Source organism: Nicotiana sylvestris, chromosome 8 (assembly GCF_000393655.2).
Source record: "Nicotiana sylvestris chromosome 8, ASM39365v2, whole genome shotgun sequence".
In the NCBI taxonomy this organism is placed as follows: Eukaryota; Viridiplantae; Streptophyta; class Magnoliopsida; order Solanales; family Solanaceae; genus Nicotiana; species Nicotiana sylvestris.
The window spans coordinates 194,236,422-194,255,439 of NC_091064.1; the positions used below are offsets into that span (position 1 = coordinate 194,236,422).

The following is a 19,018-nucleotide window of genomic DNA, read 5'->3' on the forward strand; positions in this document are numbered from 1 at the left end:
GAAAATCGATATTATCCTTCCAGCACACTGAAATCGAATCTGTTTGTATTCATTCTAGATCCCAAAAGGCTCATCTAATCCAACACAACCACTCTGGTGACATGACACATCAATACAATCTAAGCCACAACTCGTGCAACCCGTGCACCAATAAGCAACAGTCCCAATGTACTCAAACCATGGAAAGTGAATCAAATGAGAGAGTTGTACTGCATGCTCACCAATACCACCACAACACAATGCTAAGAACCCATCACACAACGTAGAACCAGAACACATGAATCTAACCCGAAGCATCATAGCTCGACATAACTTCGTCGCAATGCGCGACCCTATCCAAACTCTGGTTCACATGAGATGCCTCAAGACACCATGCTCAAAAATCATCAACCAAGCGCAATTTGATGCCTAGCACCCAAAAGTGAATCACCATAACCATAGAGAAGCAAATGACGCAATGTCATATCAGTCTGAAAGAACATACCCAATGCGCAACAAATTATGCAACGCCCAATTACCCGTCTCGCTCAAATTCCGCTATAAAGCTCATCGCACCATATGTGCATATAACTAACAAATCACAACTCCTCGTAACACAGAAGAGTAACTCATAGATCACTCTAAAAGACGGATAAGCTCAGCAATAATCGAATGGCACATCTTTCAATAATAATAGTTCAGAGTCAACAATTCCGACCTGATGCATAACACACATCCATGTTGGGCCTACCAATGAACCACAAATCAACTTTGGTAACCCACAACAGACAAATAACTCTCCAAAACTCCACAGTGACTGAATCACAATGCATACTACCCTCTGACTAACCTTGGATACATTTTCACAATCCATAATCGCAAAACCATCTACTCAAGAAAACTCTCAATCTCCCAATCCATAAAGCACACGAATCACCATATCCGATCCCAGCCACACTGCTGAACATTTAACACATATCTTACACTCGATCATTCCACGAGGTATACTCCTAAAATTCTCCTATGCTACTAAGCGAACTTGAATATCAGTAGTCGATCTAACAAGAGAGTGCCGCCATACCAATGAAACATCCATAATTCAACACATCGCCCTTTCTGAAATGTATACCCTCATCAAGACACACCAATAAGTGATCTCATTTGTCAGTCATATGAAATTGTCCATGCCGCCTAAGAATTTATAACATTCCCTCCGAAACTGAACTGTAACCTTACACGCAATTTCAACCCTACACAATATACCGCATATACCATGCCATCCTATGTCAAATATGAGGACTTCATAATCCATTCCGAGCCACAAGCTACCATGTACTCAACTAGCCAAGACTTTCCATTTGATCTCATCTAGGAGAAAATTATTATACATCTCATGCTCCTCGCGCCAGTAGAAAATATACATCTCTAACCGTGGTAGAAACCATCAAGAACTCTCCGAATTCCATTTGCACAAGACCAAACCGTCAGAACTAAATTCCTTCAACTCAACCCAACTACGCAGGCCATCAAAACTTAAGAGCATTGCCACGAAACACCTGTAGAAACCTAGTGCATCATAAGCACCCAAGAACCAATCATATCCATTACCCTGCCGATCTAACCTACTACCAAGTTGTCCTAATTCTCTGTGTTCCTTCCTAATTACCTTCAAATTGATACGTTTCCTTGCTAGTACACCACTATCCTTAACTAAAACTTACCCCCATGAACTTTAGCTTAAAATCATATTGCCCTAAGGCTCATAAACCCTCGCATTCCTCTTAAGCACCCCCAAAAGTACCACAGCCGAGATACCCACTCTGAGAAGACCTTCTGCTAATCTAAAGTCATTACCTTCACCTTCCTAACACTGATGTGTAGCATCCACAATGATACAGAAATATTACGAGTCATGACACCCTCCAATGCAAACCTCAGTTTCTAGCCAAATATACAACCTGAAAATCTCCAGTGATTACATGTAAAAATCTTGAACTCATTAGACCTATTCTCGAGAGTCATCCACTCTACTCAAACCTCACTTAGACTGATCAAACGGATCGGACGACCTGTGCTCCATTAGCACTCCAATACCACAGAAAGTAACCCACCTTAATGCATCCAAATAAATTCCTGCTCCATGTACATTACATCCTTCACCAATAACAACTTAAGTCATTCCATAGATTCTTATACGCCCATAAAGCACAACATGACCTCTATCCAAAATTTCCTTTATTCGGGTCATCCTTGATCTCAACCTCTATAAGCCATAACTGATTTCACTAGTATGGCCCAAACTGGAACCAACACAGCACATAACCGTGCAATCAACTGATCAATAACACACTCCCCCACTTGGCTCAAAGCCATAGATCAAAACACACAATAACCCATAATGCATATGCTCTATTACTGCCATAATACCATAGTGAGATTAAACTCAATCCTTTATAAGCTCGTGCAACACAGACCATCCAGTATTTCAAATCATTTGCAAACCTCGCGTTCACCCTTGTAACGGTCAAACAACTTTTCTACGCGATCGAAACTCAAACTGCAGCACATATAATTTCACTGATAAAAGAGGACTTACAACAAACATCATAGGGACCATGCAACTTTAGAACACTCCGCAGAAGATAATCCACTTGCTCAGCCTCAAATTGGCATCTCTCTATGTTCTTCCATAATCATAACTATTACCCGATCATTTACCCTTCCTGAGTCTGAACTCATATCACAACATGAAATTTACTCCATTTCCCAACTAGACAACATGAAAAAGATCCTTCATCATGCCTACAACTCGGGCTATACATTAACTCACGATGAAAATCAAGCACCGGACAGTTCTTACTACCCTCAAGCAGACCCTTCTCACCTCATTCAAATCATACGAACACATCTAGCAGTCGCATCACACTTATCTCATGGCTATCCAACCATCCCTTCCCCTAATAGGGACACTTATCGATCATATAAATCCAAAAACATGCGCTCACAAAATCAATAGCTCAGGGATCAAGCTACATCCAAGGCCCGGCCTCAAGTCCTCCAGACTGGCCCAACATCAACACACAGAAATCATATCTCGCCCCTTGATCAAGGAATCACAAGCCATTGATGCACAACTGATACCGAGCGCTCATGCGCGCATACGAACGCATGGAAGGAATTCAAGAGTTACATTTCAAGCTGAATCAAAGACGCACGATAAGAATTCAAGAATGTGAAGTTTTTCTTAAAGGTTCTGCAGCCTCCCGAGGATAAGTACAGACGTCTCCGTACCGATCCGCAAGACTTTACTAAACCTGCTCATGACTTGTGAGACCTATGTAACCTAGGCTCTGATACCAACTTGTCACGACCCAAGAACTGACCCGGTCGTAATGACACTTATCTTGAAACTAGGCCAGTCGACATAACTCCCGAATCAACCATTATTCAATAAAAGTCATTTTTATATCATTTATTAATCAATAATCTCATGATGTAAGTCTAAATGAATAGTGCGGAATAAATACACAAGCCCGACATCGGGGTGTCACTAGTCATGAGCATCTACTACAATTATCTAACAATATCAAGACCAATACAACCGGTAAAATTACAAGAATACATAAGGAAGAATAAGGAGGGAGAAAAGTAGGGTTGCGATCGCCCGGCATACCTTGCTAACTCCGATGAACCTGCCACCGAGCTTAGAAAAACCTGAATCTGCACACAAGGTGCAAGGAGTAATGTGAGTATGCCAACTTAGTAAAGTAATAAAAGTAAATAAAGACTGAGCAGTAAGAAATCACGTAAACCACGTCATAGCACCACAGTGGGTACAACATGTTTCCAAAACAGGATACAAATCAAATCATCTCGTTCAACTCCAATTTCGGGGAAAAATCCTTTGAAAATGTCTTTATAACAGTTTCAGTAGAAGTTCGATGTAATTTATAGTGAAAGTAATGAAAATCATAATCGGCCCCTCGGCCAAAACATAGTTCGTATACAGCCCCTCGGGCAAACAGAAGTTCATAACCATCTCATAACTTAAAAATCTCAGTGGAAGTAACAAAGCCAAATCAGTGACTAAATTCCGAGCACCTCGTAAAAACTTCAATTTAAATGAAAGTTGTTTAAAACATTTGTTTAACATTTTCAATAGAGGCTCGTTTTAAAGATGAGTGAAAACAGTAATTTAATCAACATATTCAATAAAGACTCACTTTAAAGAGGAGTGAAAACAATAAGTTTATAAACATGCCCCTCAGGCGAAGCATCACTCGTATATATGTATATATATAGCCCGTCGGGCAAGCCACTCAGTCACTCATGACTCAACTCTCAGCAATCAGCGCTCACACTCAGCACTCACGCTCAATGGGTACCATATAATAACCGTTGCGACATGTAATCTGATCCATATATCGCTGCGGTGTGCAGCCCAATCCATATATATAGTCTACTGCGCTCACTAGGGGTATGCAGACTCCGGAGGGGCTCCTGCAGCCCAACCTCTATATCGTTACGGCGTGCAGCTTGATCCAACATATCGCTGCGGCGTGCAACCCGATCCATATATTGTGCGGCGTGCAGACCGATCTATAAATATATATATAGCTGCAGCGTGCAACCCAATCCATAAATATATAATCCTAACAACCAGGCCCTTAGCCTCTCTCAATCATTAGTCTCACAATCAGACCATCGGTCTTTCTCAGTCATCAACCTCACAAGCCACTCAGACTATCAGTAAAAACAGGAATTTCAGCTCAAAATGTCATTTATAGTATCAAAATTGAGTAAATAAGGCTGAGTTAGCAAATCACTAAAATACAACATGACTGAGTACAATTATAGTTTTGGAGTTCGGTTACTGGACTCAGGTGATATTGGAATTACTATTCAGGATACGACAACATCCTCTTTAGTAACTGAAGTGAAGGAACGCCAGTACGAGGATCCCGTGTTAGTTCATTATAGGGATACCACCCCTCAGAAGGAGAAGACAACATTTGAGATTACAGAAGATGGGGTCCTCAGATATCGAGGATGATTATGTGTCCCTAATGTTGTAGGGTTGCGTTAGCAGGTTATGGGAGAAACTCACTATTCTCGTTATTCTATCCATCCAGGAGCAATAAATATGTATCATGATATCAGGGAAGTATATTGGTAGGACGGAATGAAAAAAGATATAGCGGAGTTTGTTGCTCAATGCCCTAACTGTCAGCAGGTCAAGATTGAGCATCAAAAACCTTGCCTTAGATACTCGGTACATTATTTCGTACTGACGTCCCTTTTCTAGAAACGCTGTATTTCATGCATACAGGTTCAAATAGACAGACGGGTAGACCTCTTCAGTAGGTGTTGTCCGAGTTCAGCTTGATCAATAAGCTCTACGTCATTCGGAGTTGTTATGTCTAGGTTTTTGAGTGTGTGTGTGTGTGTGTATATATATATATATATATATATATGTGTGTGTGTGTGTGTGTGTTGGGGACCTGTTCTGACCACAAGACAACCATCAGTTGTAACGACCCGACCGGTTGTTTTGAGTTTTTGCACTTCACTCGCCAGTTCTCGGGCATGACTAGCCCTGTGTGATGTATTATGACTTATGTAAATCGTCGGTTTTGGTTTTCAGGGTGATCGGAATGAATTTGGAAGAACAATTCTCAGTTTGAAGCTTAAAATTTGAAAGGTTTGACCAAGTTTTGACTTGTTAGTATATGATCCCGGATTGGAATTTTTATGATTTGGTTAGCTCCGTTAGGTGATTTGTGACTTAAGAGCGTGATCGGAATGTATTTTGGAGGTTCGTTGAAGGTTTAGGCTTGAATTGGCGAAATTAAAAATTTGGTATTTTTCGGTTGGTAGTGAAAATTTTGATATCTAGGTCGGAATGGAATTTTGGAAGTTGAAGTAGGTCCATTGTATCATTTGTGATGTATGTGCAAAATTTCAGGTAATTCGGATGAGATTTGATAGACTTTTTGATCGAATTCGGAATTTAGAAGTTTTTGGGATTCTTAGGCTTGAATCTGATGATGATCTGATGTTTTGATGTTGTTTTGAGCATTCCGAAGGTTGGAACAAGTTTGAAGGATGTTATAGGATGTATTGGCATATTTGGTTGAGGTCCCGAGGGCCTCAGGCTTGTTTCAAATGCTAAACGTGTCATCTTTGGACTGGAAAAGCTGGCAGATTTTTGCTAGTATTTTTGTAGCAGACAGCTTGTTCTTCGCGTTTGCGGTCAGGGACTCGCGTTCGCGGTCAGGGACTCGTGTTCACGGTCAGGGACTCGCGTCCACGAAGAGTGTTCTCGAGGTGGTGAATTATGTTCTTCGCGTTCGCACTTTGGGTGTCGCGTTCGCGATGTGTTGATGTTGTGTTCTTCGCGTTCGCACTTTGGTGGTCGCGTTCGCGTAGTTATGTCTCCAGTAGGTATCACGTTCGCGAGGCTTGTGCCACGAACGCTTAGAGAATTTTGGGAGCCGATATTTTTTCTTCATTGCGGATGCGATGGTCGTCCCGCGTTCGCGAAAGAGGAAGCCTGGGCAGCCTTATAAAGTACTCTATTTCGAGGATTTCGGCCATTTTTGCATTTTTGGAGCTATGGAGCTCAGGAGAAGGAAATTTTGGAGGGGATTTTCAGAGGATTGTTGGGGTAAGTGTTCTTCACCCAAATTTGGTTAAATCCCGTTATTTTGTCTTAATTTTTATCATTTAATTTGGGAATTTGGGATGAAAAATTTGGAAGAAAAATTGGAGAGTTGAATTGAGGATTTGAGGGGCTAATTGAGGTCCGATTTTGATGTTCTTGGTATGTATAGACTCGTGGGAGGATGAGGATTCTAGTGATGTGATTTTATTGGATTCCAAGATTTGGGTTCGGGGGTCGGGTTTGGCCAATTTTGAGATTCTTGATGTAAATTGGTTATTTTCGAGCGGGCTTTGTTCCCTTAGTATATTTTGACGGTATAAATCTGATTTTGATTAGATTTGGAGCAATTGGAGGCCGATTCGAGGGTCAAAGGCATCGCGAGCTAGAGTTTGGACCGGATTGAGGTAAGTAATGATTGTAAATGTTGTCATGAGGGTATGAAACCCCGGATTTCACGTCGTTGTGCTACTTTGAGGTGACGGACATGCTAGATGACGAGCGTGTAGTCGTGCACCGTTGGGGATTGTGACTTGGTCTGTTCCGTATGACTGCTAAGTCGCGTATTTGATTGAAAATTATTTGATATCATTGTGTTTTTGAAAAGTATCGCTATGATTTGGGCGGAATGCCATATTTGGGCCTCGTGCCAACTATTTTGAACCCTTATGGGGCTTTTACTACATTTCCTCACTGTTTTAGTTGAAACTAAACTGATAATATAACAACTGAAAGTAACCGAAAGTCAAAGATGACCTGAAGATATACTTACTTGCTGATACTGACTCAACTCTCTCAATATAGTAAGTAAAATAGTTTTACGGCCCATATAAGGCGCGGTACGTGTAATTGCTTAGTCGTAGTAGGCTCACTCATAGGAGATTGGTCATACTAGGCTCGGTAACTCGACCATTTTGGGATCGCTCATAGGCGCTCGACCACAGTAGACTCTATATATAACTTAACATTTGATTAGAGTTTATCCAAGACCTGCCAACCAATTATAGCTCGGTAGTGGTGAAAATACTGTAATATTGTATATATAGACTCTCTGCTCTCTTGACTGAAAAGAGACCATACTTAACTAAATATAAAGTCCCAATAAGAGAGAATACTGTAACTTACGAGACTAGGATAATGTACATAAATTCAGGAATGCGAACTTCTCTTTATGTTTCGTTATCAAACGCATGTAGTTACAGGATTATGCCAAAATAAAGGAAAAGTTTTTCCTTAACAGGCCTTATCCCAATCTGTCCAATAACCACGTTGAACACGTCTTGTCGCACCTTAATCTACAACAATGATAATAATACTATCATTAAGTTACGAAAGATACAATTATCGCACAATGAACGACAAGCTTATTTTATATTAAAACGGGCAGCATCTCCCCTATAATCTTTACTTTCTCCCAATTCGAGATAACACCAAAAATACAAGAACACATCAATAACAACATACATACATCATTTTCCAACCTTATATCCATCACAAAATACCACCAAATAGCATAACGTACCCCAATCACTTCATACACAAAACAATAACCATAGTAGTGTTAAGCAACCTGAATATGTTACAACGAACAACCAGCCCACCACACCGCCATTATGTGGTATTTTTTCACACCCTTTATCCTCCCAAACTCCATAAAATAGTAGCAAAACAGACAACCTAACAAAAACGTGAAACAACTCACAAAACAGTTCACTACAAGTTGAATAACTCAAACTCACGGCTTCTGATCACCGTCCCATGAGTTCTTACAATTATAGAATGAATTTCTCTACCTTCCCAGCAGAAAAAGGAGTGAAAGAGGGTAGTATACTTACGTTATTTGGTGAAGATCTCAACTCCTAACTTGGTTCTTCAACTCTTAGGTTTTCCTCCAACTAGAACTTGAAAAGAAGAAAAAATCATTTAGGGTTTTGTGTTGAATTTTTTGGGAGATGTTTGCAAGGGTTTATCTTTAATTTTTTGACTCTATAATGAGTGGAATATATGGAGAAAATCAACCTTAAAAGGGCTCTTTGGCCGACCCTAACTAGCCTTTTTTTGTAGACATGTTTGGTCATTTCATTTAATCAAGTAGGTGACGCACCTACTCGTTACCTATGCAGTCTGCACAGTCTTGCAAAAATGCAAATATATCTCTATTCTGATGCCGAATTGACAAACGGTTTAATATATTGGAAACTAGACTCGTAGATATTCAATTTGATGGGTGGATCACCCCGTAACTCTAAGTATATTGGGAGAAAAGCTCATTGACATTAGAACCAAATTTCAGTAAAACTTATTAACGTAACTTGTGACGACTTTCCTCGACTTTTGTTCCACAACTCGCTTGACTTCAAAACATAATACACGACTATCATAGGACTAAAATAACTCATAATATAATCTTCTTATCATGTTAAGCACCCTAGTCTCACCCCAAAGTTACGGGTTATAACATTCCCAACTTGTCGATTTTTGACGAAACTTATCTTCTTCAATTCGTTTAGCTTCTAAACCTTCCAACCCTCTTTGTACTTGTTGTTCATGATCTTAAATATTTGTAACCTCCAAGGCAACATGATTAAATTAATTTATATAGTTTCAAAGATGATCTCATTTTTTATCTTACATCAGTTTGCTTACGACGTATTTTTACGTACGAATATATGCTTTTTCAGTCTTTTCCATTTATCTCTTTAACGAAGCTTTTAGAACCTTTTTTAAGTGTACTAGTATTTGTTTTACTATTATAAATAAATTTCTGCTATTATTTCTACAGAAATAATTAGCAACAAAATGGGGTTCGTTAAGTGTTGGCATTTATACGTTGCCAAGATCATTTTTGGACCGCAGCTGAAATTATTTACCTCCGGTAGACTCAAAATATATAAAAAAAAAAATATATATATATATATATATATATATATATATATATATATATATATATGTATACACACACACACACTATTACAATATTTGCTCCACCATCAAGCTATAATTGGTGGGCAGGCCCCAATTGGGTAGTACAATAGTGACAGACGGAAGATGAAGCGAGTGGGAACTAAAACCGAGAACAACAGTTTCAGTTGGCACCGAGTGGATCCTGAAGGGAACATTATTGACGGGAGCAAACGAATACTCGTCACCAGATGACATTCAATGAAGAATATTCCTCAGTATTAAATACGCAATCGTTACAGAATTTTGGCATTCTTGACCTTCCGTTACATATCCATTAATGGCCCCGATTATTGCCATTTAAGAGGGGCTTGATCATAGGACCTTGTTCCCTATGTATAACTATAAATAGTGGCTTCAACAACCATTGTAACACATGAAATATCTGACAAACTTATATTACACACTATTCCAAGCTAAATAATACTTTATTTTCTATGTAACGTTATTCTTATTGTTGTCTTCGGAAGCCTAGCTCCCGAAATCAAGTTGTCTGCTATTTTATCTCGATTTCAATGCTAAATCTTGCATTTTATTTAATTCATTTATCATTTTTGGGATCAAATCGATTTGCTTATTTATAAACTACGCTATAAATTCAGTCGTACATTTTTACGGATAAATAAATATATATTTTTTGGCTACTATTTTCAGAGCGGCTATACAATGTCATTTTCCTTTCAAAATTGTCTGGACCGGTCAAAGGTGTGTTGGATAAGTAGAAGCCCAAGGTAACATGGACTTGAAGTGCGTTGAGCCCAGCCCAATGTATAACATTGTAAAATGGCAACATAATTACTTAACTGCCGCTAGGGTTTTAATAAGTTCCCCTCCCCTTAGCTACTCATTTTAGTCGGTTTCATCGTCTCCACTGTTCGGCCCGCTCGGTTGCCTTCTTCCTTCAAACCCTAGTAAGCGCTCTCCATTTGTATCTTTCTCTATCTGACATAGAATGGGGTATTTTTTTGTTTGCAGATCTGAAGTTATTGTAGCAATTTAAAGAAACTAAGGACTTTGTGTTTCTTGAATGCAGGAACTGAGGTAAGTTTTGAAAAGGGTAAGAGAAAATGTCGGACAAAACCAAAGGAAGAAAAGAAGAGGTGGTGACAAGGGAGTACACTATCAACCTCCACAAGCGCTTACATAGCTGGTATGCGTTCTCTTCTTTTATATATATATTCCTCCATTTTTCTTCCCGCCTTAGATTCCCTACGCCTTTTTTTGTAGTTATTAGTTTGGGTTTGTGTTTTCTGATACTTTTACTAGTTACATTTGTATTTTGAATGGATGGCCGTCTAGTTCTAGATGATGTTCAGCATTGACTGATTCTGTTTAGTTCATATAAGAATTATTGCTGTTTGTGCAAATGTTGTTCATTTTTTGATTTATCTACCATTAATGTAATTTTATTGCGTATGCTGAATCTGCTACTGCTAACCAATAAAACCATTTTTTAAATAATTTTCCCTAAGTATTTAATGCCGTTGTGGTTGGTCATCTTTTGATGTGCTGCTCACTGTAATTTCTTAACCAGCTTGTTAAGCTGTGATTTATAGTCCCAGTTTACGTTGTCTCTGTCATGGACTGGGATAAAGATGGGTTTCCGCTAGCCCTTTCTGTAGGTTATTTACATTGTGCTTGGTGTTCGATTAGGAATCTGAGAGCATAGCCACAAAGGGATTGCAGAACATTACTGTTTACGTTCTACTTTCGGCATTGGAAATAAGAACCTATGTTGCTCGGATTCTCCAAAAGTGTTGCCGCATCCATGTCGGATCCTCCAAAAATGCACTAAATTTGGAGGATCCGACATGCACCCAACAATACTTTTGAAGAGTCCGAGTAACATAGATAAGAACCTGAGGTTGCTCCACTTATTTGCTGCTTTGCAGCAACCCCCTTTCTCAAGAATCGGACTTTTGTGGTTTGAGCTCTTTTCTAAGGTTTTGCAAGTTATAGTGCCTTCCCTCTTCTTGTTTTCTAAGCAATATTTTGTGATTTGACTGTTTTAAGGTTGCTCCTCAGTCCTCTGTGGTTTAAGTTCATTCTTAGGTTATAGAAATTGTTATAAGGCCTTCCTTCATATTGGTGTAGTAAGCCATTTTTTCTGTTATTGGCCTTTTCTTTTACTTGTCAAGAAAAGAATTAATCATTTAGTAATTTGATCCTGTGAGTCTTTATGATAGGATTGTTGTCTAACATTAGACTTTTGTATTGGCTAACAGTACATTCAAGAAGAAGGCCCCAACAGCCATCAAGGAGATCCGGAAGTTTGCACAGAAAGCTATGGGCACCAAGGATGTCAGAGTGGATGTGAAGCTGAACAAGCAAATATGGAGCAGGGGTATCCGTAGTGTTCCAAGGCGTGTCAGAGTTCGTATTGCTCGCAAGAGGAATGATGATGAGGATGCAAAGGAAGAGCTATATTCTTTGGTTACTGTTGCAGAGATCCCGGCAGAGGGATTGAAGGGTCTTGGTACCAAAATCATTGAAGATGAGGACTAAACTGTCATTGTTAGTGAGGAATACTAATATTAAATGCTGTTTTCATTCTTTTCCTAGTGTTATGAGACTGTCAATTTTGTCAGGGTACTTAATGTTTATGTTTTATCAAAGCATCAGAGGTGTTACCATGAATTTATGTGTTTGCTTCTGTTTCCTGTTTCCCATTGTTATAAATTGCTTTGTAGCTACAGTTATAAATGCATAGTTTGTGGGTAGAACAGTAAGCAATTGAACATTGGAAATTTGGAAGTGAGTGGTCCAAATGGAGGGAAATGGATATTGCGATGAATAGTGAGGATTATCCTAGCTTAATATTGGTTCACTAGTGGCGTTTGTTGTCCAACTTGGACATCTGTATTGTGGCTTCAGTATTGGGTCAACGGGTTGTGTATTTGGGTTTAGCCACATGTGTTTTGAGGTTTATGCTAAAATATGTTCAAGTGATGTTCTACTTGACAGTTATATCATATATGAAAATTTAGTGTCTGCCAATTTGAATGTGGACAATGAAACCGAATTACTACATTGGGTGGTCTTGTTGTATGTTGTGTTTCATCGAATGTGTTGGTTTACTTTTCATGTATTCCTGGTGTCTTGACTTTTTATTTATGTTTTACATTTTGCGAAGTTAGAGCTTTGAAAAGGATGAGTTAGTAGAATACTTCTGCCAGGCAAAAGGACTAGCTGCTGAGAATATCTTGCGTGAAAGAACATTATTCTAAACCTTAGCTCTAATAAATGGAGGGGCAAATAAGAAAATTTCAAGCAAAATACTGTTAAGAGGTCGTGGATTTCTGGATAATTGTATGTCAGAACTAGTTACAAGGTTTTTGAAGAAATAAGGCTATGTTTAACAGATCCCTTAGCTAATAAATCCTCAACTTGTTCTCTTAGTTCACCTTGTTCTATAGGGTTCATCCTATAGTGTGTTGACTTGGGAAGTTGAGTTGCAGGTATCAAGTCAATGGCATGTCAAATGTCCCTCAAAAGAGGTAGCAGCTCCTTAGGAAGTTTCTCAGGCACAACTTCAAATTCAGGGAGAATTGAGTGCACCTCCTGTGAGAAGAATGAACGAGATGCTTGAGAAGAGAGGAGAGAAGAGGGTCTTTAGCTACAAGGGCTAGAAAAAATCCGCTTTGTATTTGTCATTGCCGCGAGAGATGTGACAAGAATTCAAGCTCTTAGGAACAACACTCTGAGGCGATGACTCACTGTTGGACCTAGGAATTAGATCATGGGGTTTAGCAGGCGTTGGAAGTGATTGTCTTGCTCTTGAACTGTAAAGGAGTAGGTGATTTCTCTAGCATTGTTAATGGCATCTTTATCAAATAGCAAGCCAAAGAATATGTGAGCAACATCCATCGGTAACATATCACAGTACACTACATCTTGTTAAGTTCCTGTGTGAATAGGAAATGTATTATAAGGCATCTTTGGGTAACGGGTTAGGTATTTTCTTCACCCAAACAACCTTAAAGATATAGGGCGAGGCTCCACTTTCAAGTTGAGGCACAGTACAGCACCTTTTCCTCGGCCTCATCCAAAGGAGCCACAATTTCCTGTAGAAGATGTAGTGGATTGATCTTTATCGGATACAAGTAGACAATTTGTGAGCTATGATTGCATTAATGTGAGCCTCTTCCGTTAGTCAATTATCTATTTTTGTTCCATTTACTTATGTAAACTGTAAATCGGCCAAAAGTGCTGAGATTAAAATATTTTCCCAATTGCTTCATTTAGCACATAACTGTTACATGCTTTAAACTACAAGATAAATCCATCAGTAAAAAAAATAGAGGGAGAGTGCAGAAAGCTGCCTCACAAGTTAAGCAAACAAGTCTCTTACAATATCGGAAACTAGACAAATTTAACCTAATCAAGTACAGTCGATTTCATCTACAGCCACATCTTTGTAAATTCCAAATCTGCTGCATCATCAGCTTTGGACTAAGCATCTGTTAGGATGTGAAATAGCAGCTGCCTTTGACTTCATTGCCGATGAACAGAAACCTTCTCTGCAATCAACTTGATCTGATCCAATCGTTCATCCACCAGTTTCTGCAGCTGCTCCTCCACATTACTTTGATTGTCAGCCTTCTCTATGCTACTAGATTCACCATTTTGCGATTTGAACATCACAAATGACATCTCCTGATCATATTCAGTTGGTACATCAATCACCTGTTTCCCGTTGCCTTCTGAATCTTTCCCAACAACTTCAGCCTTTACTCTGTGCAAAACAATTGTCCTGTATGTCTCCATATATTTGTCAACTGGGTTCAAGCTAAGATAGATAAGAATCTCCCAACATTGCTCAAACTGCTTCTTGTTGATTTTCAAAGTTTTTCTCACATCTTCAACAGCACTCAATGGTGGACCATACTTACAAGTGTAGCTTTTTTTAGAAGGATTTTCGTGCTTTAAACGTGATACAACTGAGTCTAGCGCTTGCTGGATTGGGTCAAATACAAGCAAACGCTCCACATCAATACACGATCGAACATGTTGAAGAGAATCCTCTGGCTCTTCAACAGTCAGGTCATATACGTTTTCCGATATTGCAACCCTGTTCAGCACCTCAAGAAGAAAACGACCATAACCTTTACGCTGGTAAGGAGGCAAAACTAGTATCTGCCAAAATCCAAATTAATTACAAGTTAGAAAGAGCTATATCAATAAAATATGTATGTTATGATCATGCCTAACTGTCAATTATTTACCTGCCCAAGTCGCAAGCGTTTACTTTCGGGATAACGGTGGAAACGATAGACAGCTGCAAAACCAAGCAACCTTGAACGGCTTTCTTCCTGAATATCTTTCCTTTCCTGGATTAGGAGATAAATCTCCCATCTAGGATCAAGGATGTCAATAGGATTGCTACCTGGTTACAAATACCACTATAAGAATTGAAGCCAGCCATAAATGATAATTTTTTTCAAAAAAACATACAACTATTACCATCCACTAAGAGTAGTACAAGTGGCACCAATCTGCTATAAAGGTGTCCTACAGGCATGCCAACAATCCGGAATACCTGGACCAATTCCGAGAAGGATAATCAATCCTTAGCTTATTTGTCACAAAATACACAAACATAATGTTTCAACTCAAGTACTCAACATGCTAAGAATCCACATGCATAAGGAAGTGAAGTATCAAATTTTGAGAGAGCACACAACAGACATAGACAGAAGCTTCCAATCAGGCAGGAGTAGCTTCTTATAACATATGTTACCCAAATAGTAGAAAGAAGTTCGCTAATATAAATGGTTCATAAATCATTATTCCATATAGGTCTAGAAGATATCCTTCACCATATTCCAATCTAACACATTGGATTGGCAGCTGTAGTTTAGCTGCTTTAGTACTAGTTTGTTCAAAACCCTTAACATCTTAAAAGAGAAACACATAAGAAAGATATTATGCATGCACTAGACTAGAGGCATAAAACAGATATGATTATTGTCATCTCTATCCTAATAAGTCAAGAAAAGGGCCAAAGAAGGCACCTCTGCATCAAAAGGCTCTGATTTTGAAAGACAATTAGATTCGGTGCTACAGCCATTTGAAACTTTATGCTGCAATGCTTCAGCATTTGAGACAACAGACCTGTGTGCAAGCATAACTAAGATATAAATATATGGTAGAAATTGGTCGAACGAAATATGATTCATCATGGATGGCAAGTAGAATCAACATGAAAAAATAGGTATAATAAAGTTCCGGACAAACCGAACATAATGGCTTTCAGTTGAAAATGTTTGCAGGAAGGCATCTTTTTCATCAACGAGACTCTCAGCAAAAATATTCTGCTAGAAAAATCACAGTTAAACCCCGTATTGATAATATTACACTAAGAGAAAATCCATACAGTCATTACCTGTAAAGCAGACTTTAGATCTGTGATACCTCTGCCTCCCTAGTAATCCAAAAAAAGATAAAGAATAAAGAGAAGAAAATCATATACAAGTGAGTAAGAAATAAGTCAAGCAAATCCTGAGAGGTAACTCTTTCATAGAGAATTGCATTTTGGCTCTTAGTCGACTGCAAAGAACCATTTGTAATGAGATATATCCCGAAAGTCTGAAATAACTCTCAATGAGATTCAACCCTTAAAATTCATGCACTTAAGTGATAGGAGCAAAAGCAATAGAATAGCGAAGATTAGGGACATCACTAGAATCTAGTTCACTCGTTTATACATTAGAAATTTGAACAGTAGGAGCAAAAACAAGAAGCAAAAAAGGATACTTACATCTGATGAGCTCTCAAAGGAAATATCAGCATAAGCATGAAAGGATATCAAGCTAACCCAAATAGTGATCTGCAAAATGGAAACATGAAAAGATCAGATTAACTAAAAGAACAATCAATACAAGTAAGAGCATTATCAAAGTTATGTAACAATTATACATGCTATCATTTTCCTCTCTTCCCCTCTATGGAAGTGGAGAGGGGGCAGCGTTTTCTGACTTTTTGTGCTGGGCGACTCCAAGTTTATGACATTCATTCAAGATCATTACTAAGGTCTCCTTTATCTATTTTTTGGTCAAAAAAATTGTATCCTTAATGGATCAGACCTGTGAAGGGACGCTGAAACAGAAAATTCTGGTGAGAAGCCAGGACCGAATGTGCAACCTGATATCTAGATAAGCAGCAACCACAGATGAAGGTGCAGTCTAGAACTTGAAGTTCCTGAATTCATCTCAGTTCCAGAACATGTAGCATAGCTCATGTAAGCAAGATGATAGCAAATGTACTTTAGAAGGACTAAGCAGAACTTTGATACTCATCCCATCCACACACTTAGCCAACTTGCAGCCCATCTCAAAACCTCAAAAACCCTTGCACGCACCCTAAAACTCTTTCTTCTCTCCTCACAAATATAGTCCTTCCCTTCTTTTTTTCCAGATAAGGACTGCAGTCCTCCCTTAAATCATGCAATCTCATCATTAACCTGATAGACCAACATCCCTAATCCATTATGAGACGTGTAAGGGAGAGAAGAAATTTGTGGCAGGGAAGCAAACACCATATTCTAATAGCAGGCTCTAGTTACTATCAAGTCCAATATCAACACCAATCAGATACCTCTCTGACACTTGTGCAACACAAATGCAGTCACATCATATCTCTTTTAGACTTTTAGTCCGAAAACCAGGACACTCATGTCAAAGGAACACTCAAGTCACTATACATGACAACTTTCTCCATTTTTTCTTGTTCTGAAGATTCTTTTAGGTGTATCCAGTAGAAAAATTAAATAACAAATGAAACTCAGAACAACTCAGCCACAAAGAGCACTTCTGAGAAAGAGGGTTACCTTCAGACCCTGATACCCAAAAATTTTGCCATCATCTTCAAAAAAGTGATTCAAGTCAACTGGTTCAAGACAGAAACTGTTTGGGGAGTCCACATCCTCTTTACTAGAAACTAAGAACATGCAAAAAATGTGTTATGGGACCAGTAAGGAAGAGAAATAGGTTCCCAAAATCAAATAAAGACAAATCATGCCAAAATAAATTATATTGTCAAACATTTCAACTTAAAACAATGTTTTAGGTCCAAGTTAAACCCAGTGATGAGCGAGAAAAACCAATCATCAGGATGTATATCATCTACTTTTTAGCAAGTTTCTAGAAACAAGAAAATGAGACGTCCAATGAATTAAAGAAGCACCTCTATGTTCCAATTCGAAATCCATGCCTACAGTGTATATTTGTTTACGAATAGACCAAGGCAGAGCCAAAGCTTAAGCAAATGAGCAGCTAGATCAGGTACAACACCAATATCTAGATTGAACTTCATTAATCTCTGACTTGGGGAAAACTTGCATACACTAAATTCCAACCAATTTTAACCTAAATATTATTACTCTACATAGAGGCCTGAAAGAGAAACTCTAAAGGATTTTCCTTTTTCACATTTAAAAAAAGAAAAGACAAAGGAATAAAATAATCCATGGTGAAAATCAAGATATCAGGCCAGAATGTTAAAAGCTGAATATTTCACTTCACTGGAAGCTAAACAATAGGATAGTAACATAACCACTCCGAAAAAATTGAACAAAACAGTTGACTAATTTTTCCTTAGAGAAGAGTAAAATTCAAACCTAAGTATATAGTAATGCACTCGTTAGCTTCAATTCCAGCATCTGCGTAGAAAAAGAACATCAAGCAAAGACGATGTGAATGGTGAGAGAAGATAGAAAACGCAGCTGAGGACTGATGAAGAGGAAATAAACTAAAGAAAAGTGATTCAGAGGTGAATGACTACTCACCAGGCTTAGAAAAACCGACACGACGGCGCTTCTTCGGGTCGTTGATTGGATCGGAGGAGTGATGCTTCGTCCCCATTTCTGCTGGTTAGGGTTTTGCTCCGAGCGGGAAAATGTTCTGAGGCGGGAAAGATGGAATCAGCAGGGCATAATTCCATTATATAAGCTGGCTGTGTGCCCGCCCTTTAGATCTCGGGTCATTGGCTGAAAACATCTGGCCCGATAATTATATGGGCCATGCTGCTAAGTTCTATTCAGGGCCAGGCCTTTTGCAAAGATCCAATGAAACTTGTCATATTCAGGAGTGAAAATAGTACGGGCTAGCTAGTTTTCAAATTTGTAATTGAAAAATAGCCAGCATTTATAAAGTTATTAAAAAATAATTACTATTTTGCTGAAACACGAAAAGTTCCAGCATAATATGCTGGATTATGGAGCTCATGCGTATAAACTTCCAGCATATTATCTTGGAACTCCAGCACACAAAAGGCCCAGCATAATATGTTGGACATGGAGCTCATGCGTGTAAACTTTCAGCATATTATGTTGAAACTCCAACGCATTGTAAACTTTCAGCATATTATGCTGCTGGAATCTCATATGTAAAAAAATTCGAACTCCAACATATTATGCTG

General features: G+C 38.7%; 2 protein-coding genes across 2 annotated transcripts; one reads left to right on the forward strand and one right to left on the reverse strand.

Annotated features, from left to right (window-relative positions):
* The first annotated feature begins 10,402 nt into the window (after positions 1 to 10,402).
* LOC104221653 (large ribosomal subunit protein eL31) lies at positions 10,403 to 12,238 on the forward strand. Its single transcript, XM_009772758.2, has 3 exons — positions 10,403 to 10,512; positions 10,635 to 10,751; positions 11,827 to 12,238. The coding sequence occupies exons 2-3, from the start codon at positions 10,669 to 10,671 to the stop codon at positions 12,104 to 12,106; spliced, it is 363 nt and encodes a 120-aa protein (XP_009771060.1). The 5' UTR covers positions 10,403 to 10,512; positions 10,635 to 10,668; the 3' UTR covers positions 12,107 to 12,238.
* Positions 12,239 to 13,811: 1,573 nt separating this feature from the next.
* On the reverse strand, positions 13,812 to 18,512 carry LOC104221654 (histone acetyltransferase type B catalytic subunit). Its single transcript, XM_009772759.2, has 10 exons — positions 18,387 to 18,512; positions 18,219 to 18,260; positions 17,430 to 17,539; positions 16,362 to 16,430; positions 15,987 to 16,025; positions 15,839 to 15,915; positions 15,616 to 15,715; positions 15,065 to 15,140; positions 14,827 to 14,987; positions 13,812 to 14,737 (listed from the first exon to the last, which is right to left on the reverse strand). Exons 1-10 carry the CDS (start codon positions 18,460 to 18,462, stop codon positions 14,096 to 14,098), a joined length of 1,392 nt encoding a protein of 463 aa, XP_009771061.1. The 5' UTR covers positions 18,463 to 18,512; the 3' UTR covers positions 13,812 to 14,095.
* Positions 18,513 to 19,018: the final 506 nt, after the last annotated feature.

Bases quoted from the DNA above. Each gene is read 5' to 3' on its own strand.
- LOC104221653 (XM_009772758.2), top strand. From the start codon at position 10,669: ATGTCGGACAAAACCAAAGGAAGAAAAGAAGAGGTGGTGACAAGGGAG. The intron at 10,752-11,826 runs GTATGCGTTCTC...ATTGGCTAACAG, and splicing joins CACAAGCGCTTACATAGCTG to TACATTCAAGAAGAAGGCCC.
- LOC104221654 (XM_009772759.2), bottom strand. From the start codon at position 18,462: ATGGGGACGAAGCATCACTCCTCCGATCCAATCAACGACCCGAAGAAG. The intron at 17,540-18,218 runs GTTTGAATTTTA...GCATGTTCTTAG, and splicing joins GTGCATTACTATATACTTAG to TTTCTAGTAAAGAGGATGTG. The intron at 15,716-15,838 runs GTTTGTCCGGAA...GCTTGCACACAG, and splicing joins ACTGAAAGCCATTATGTTCG to GTCTGTTGTCTCAAATGCTG.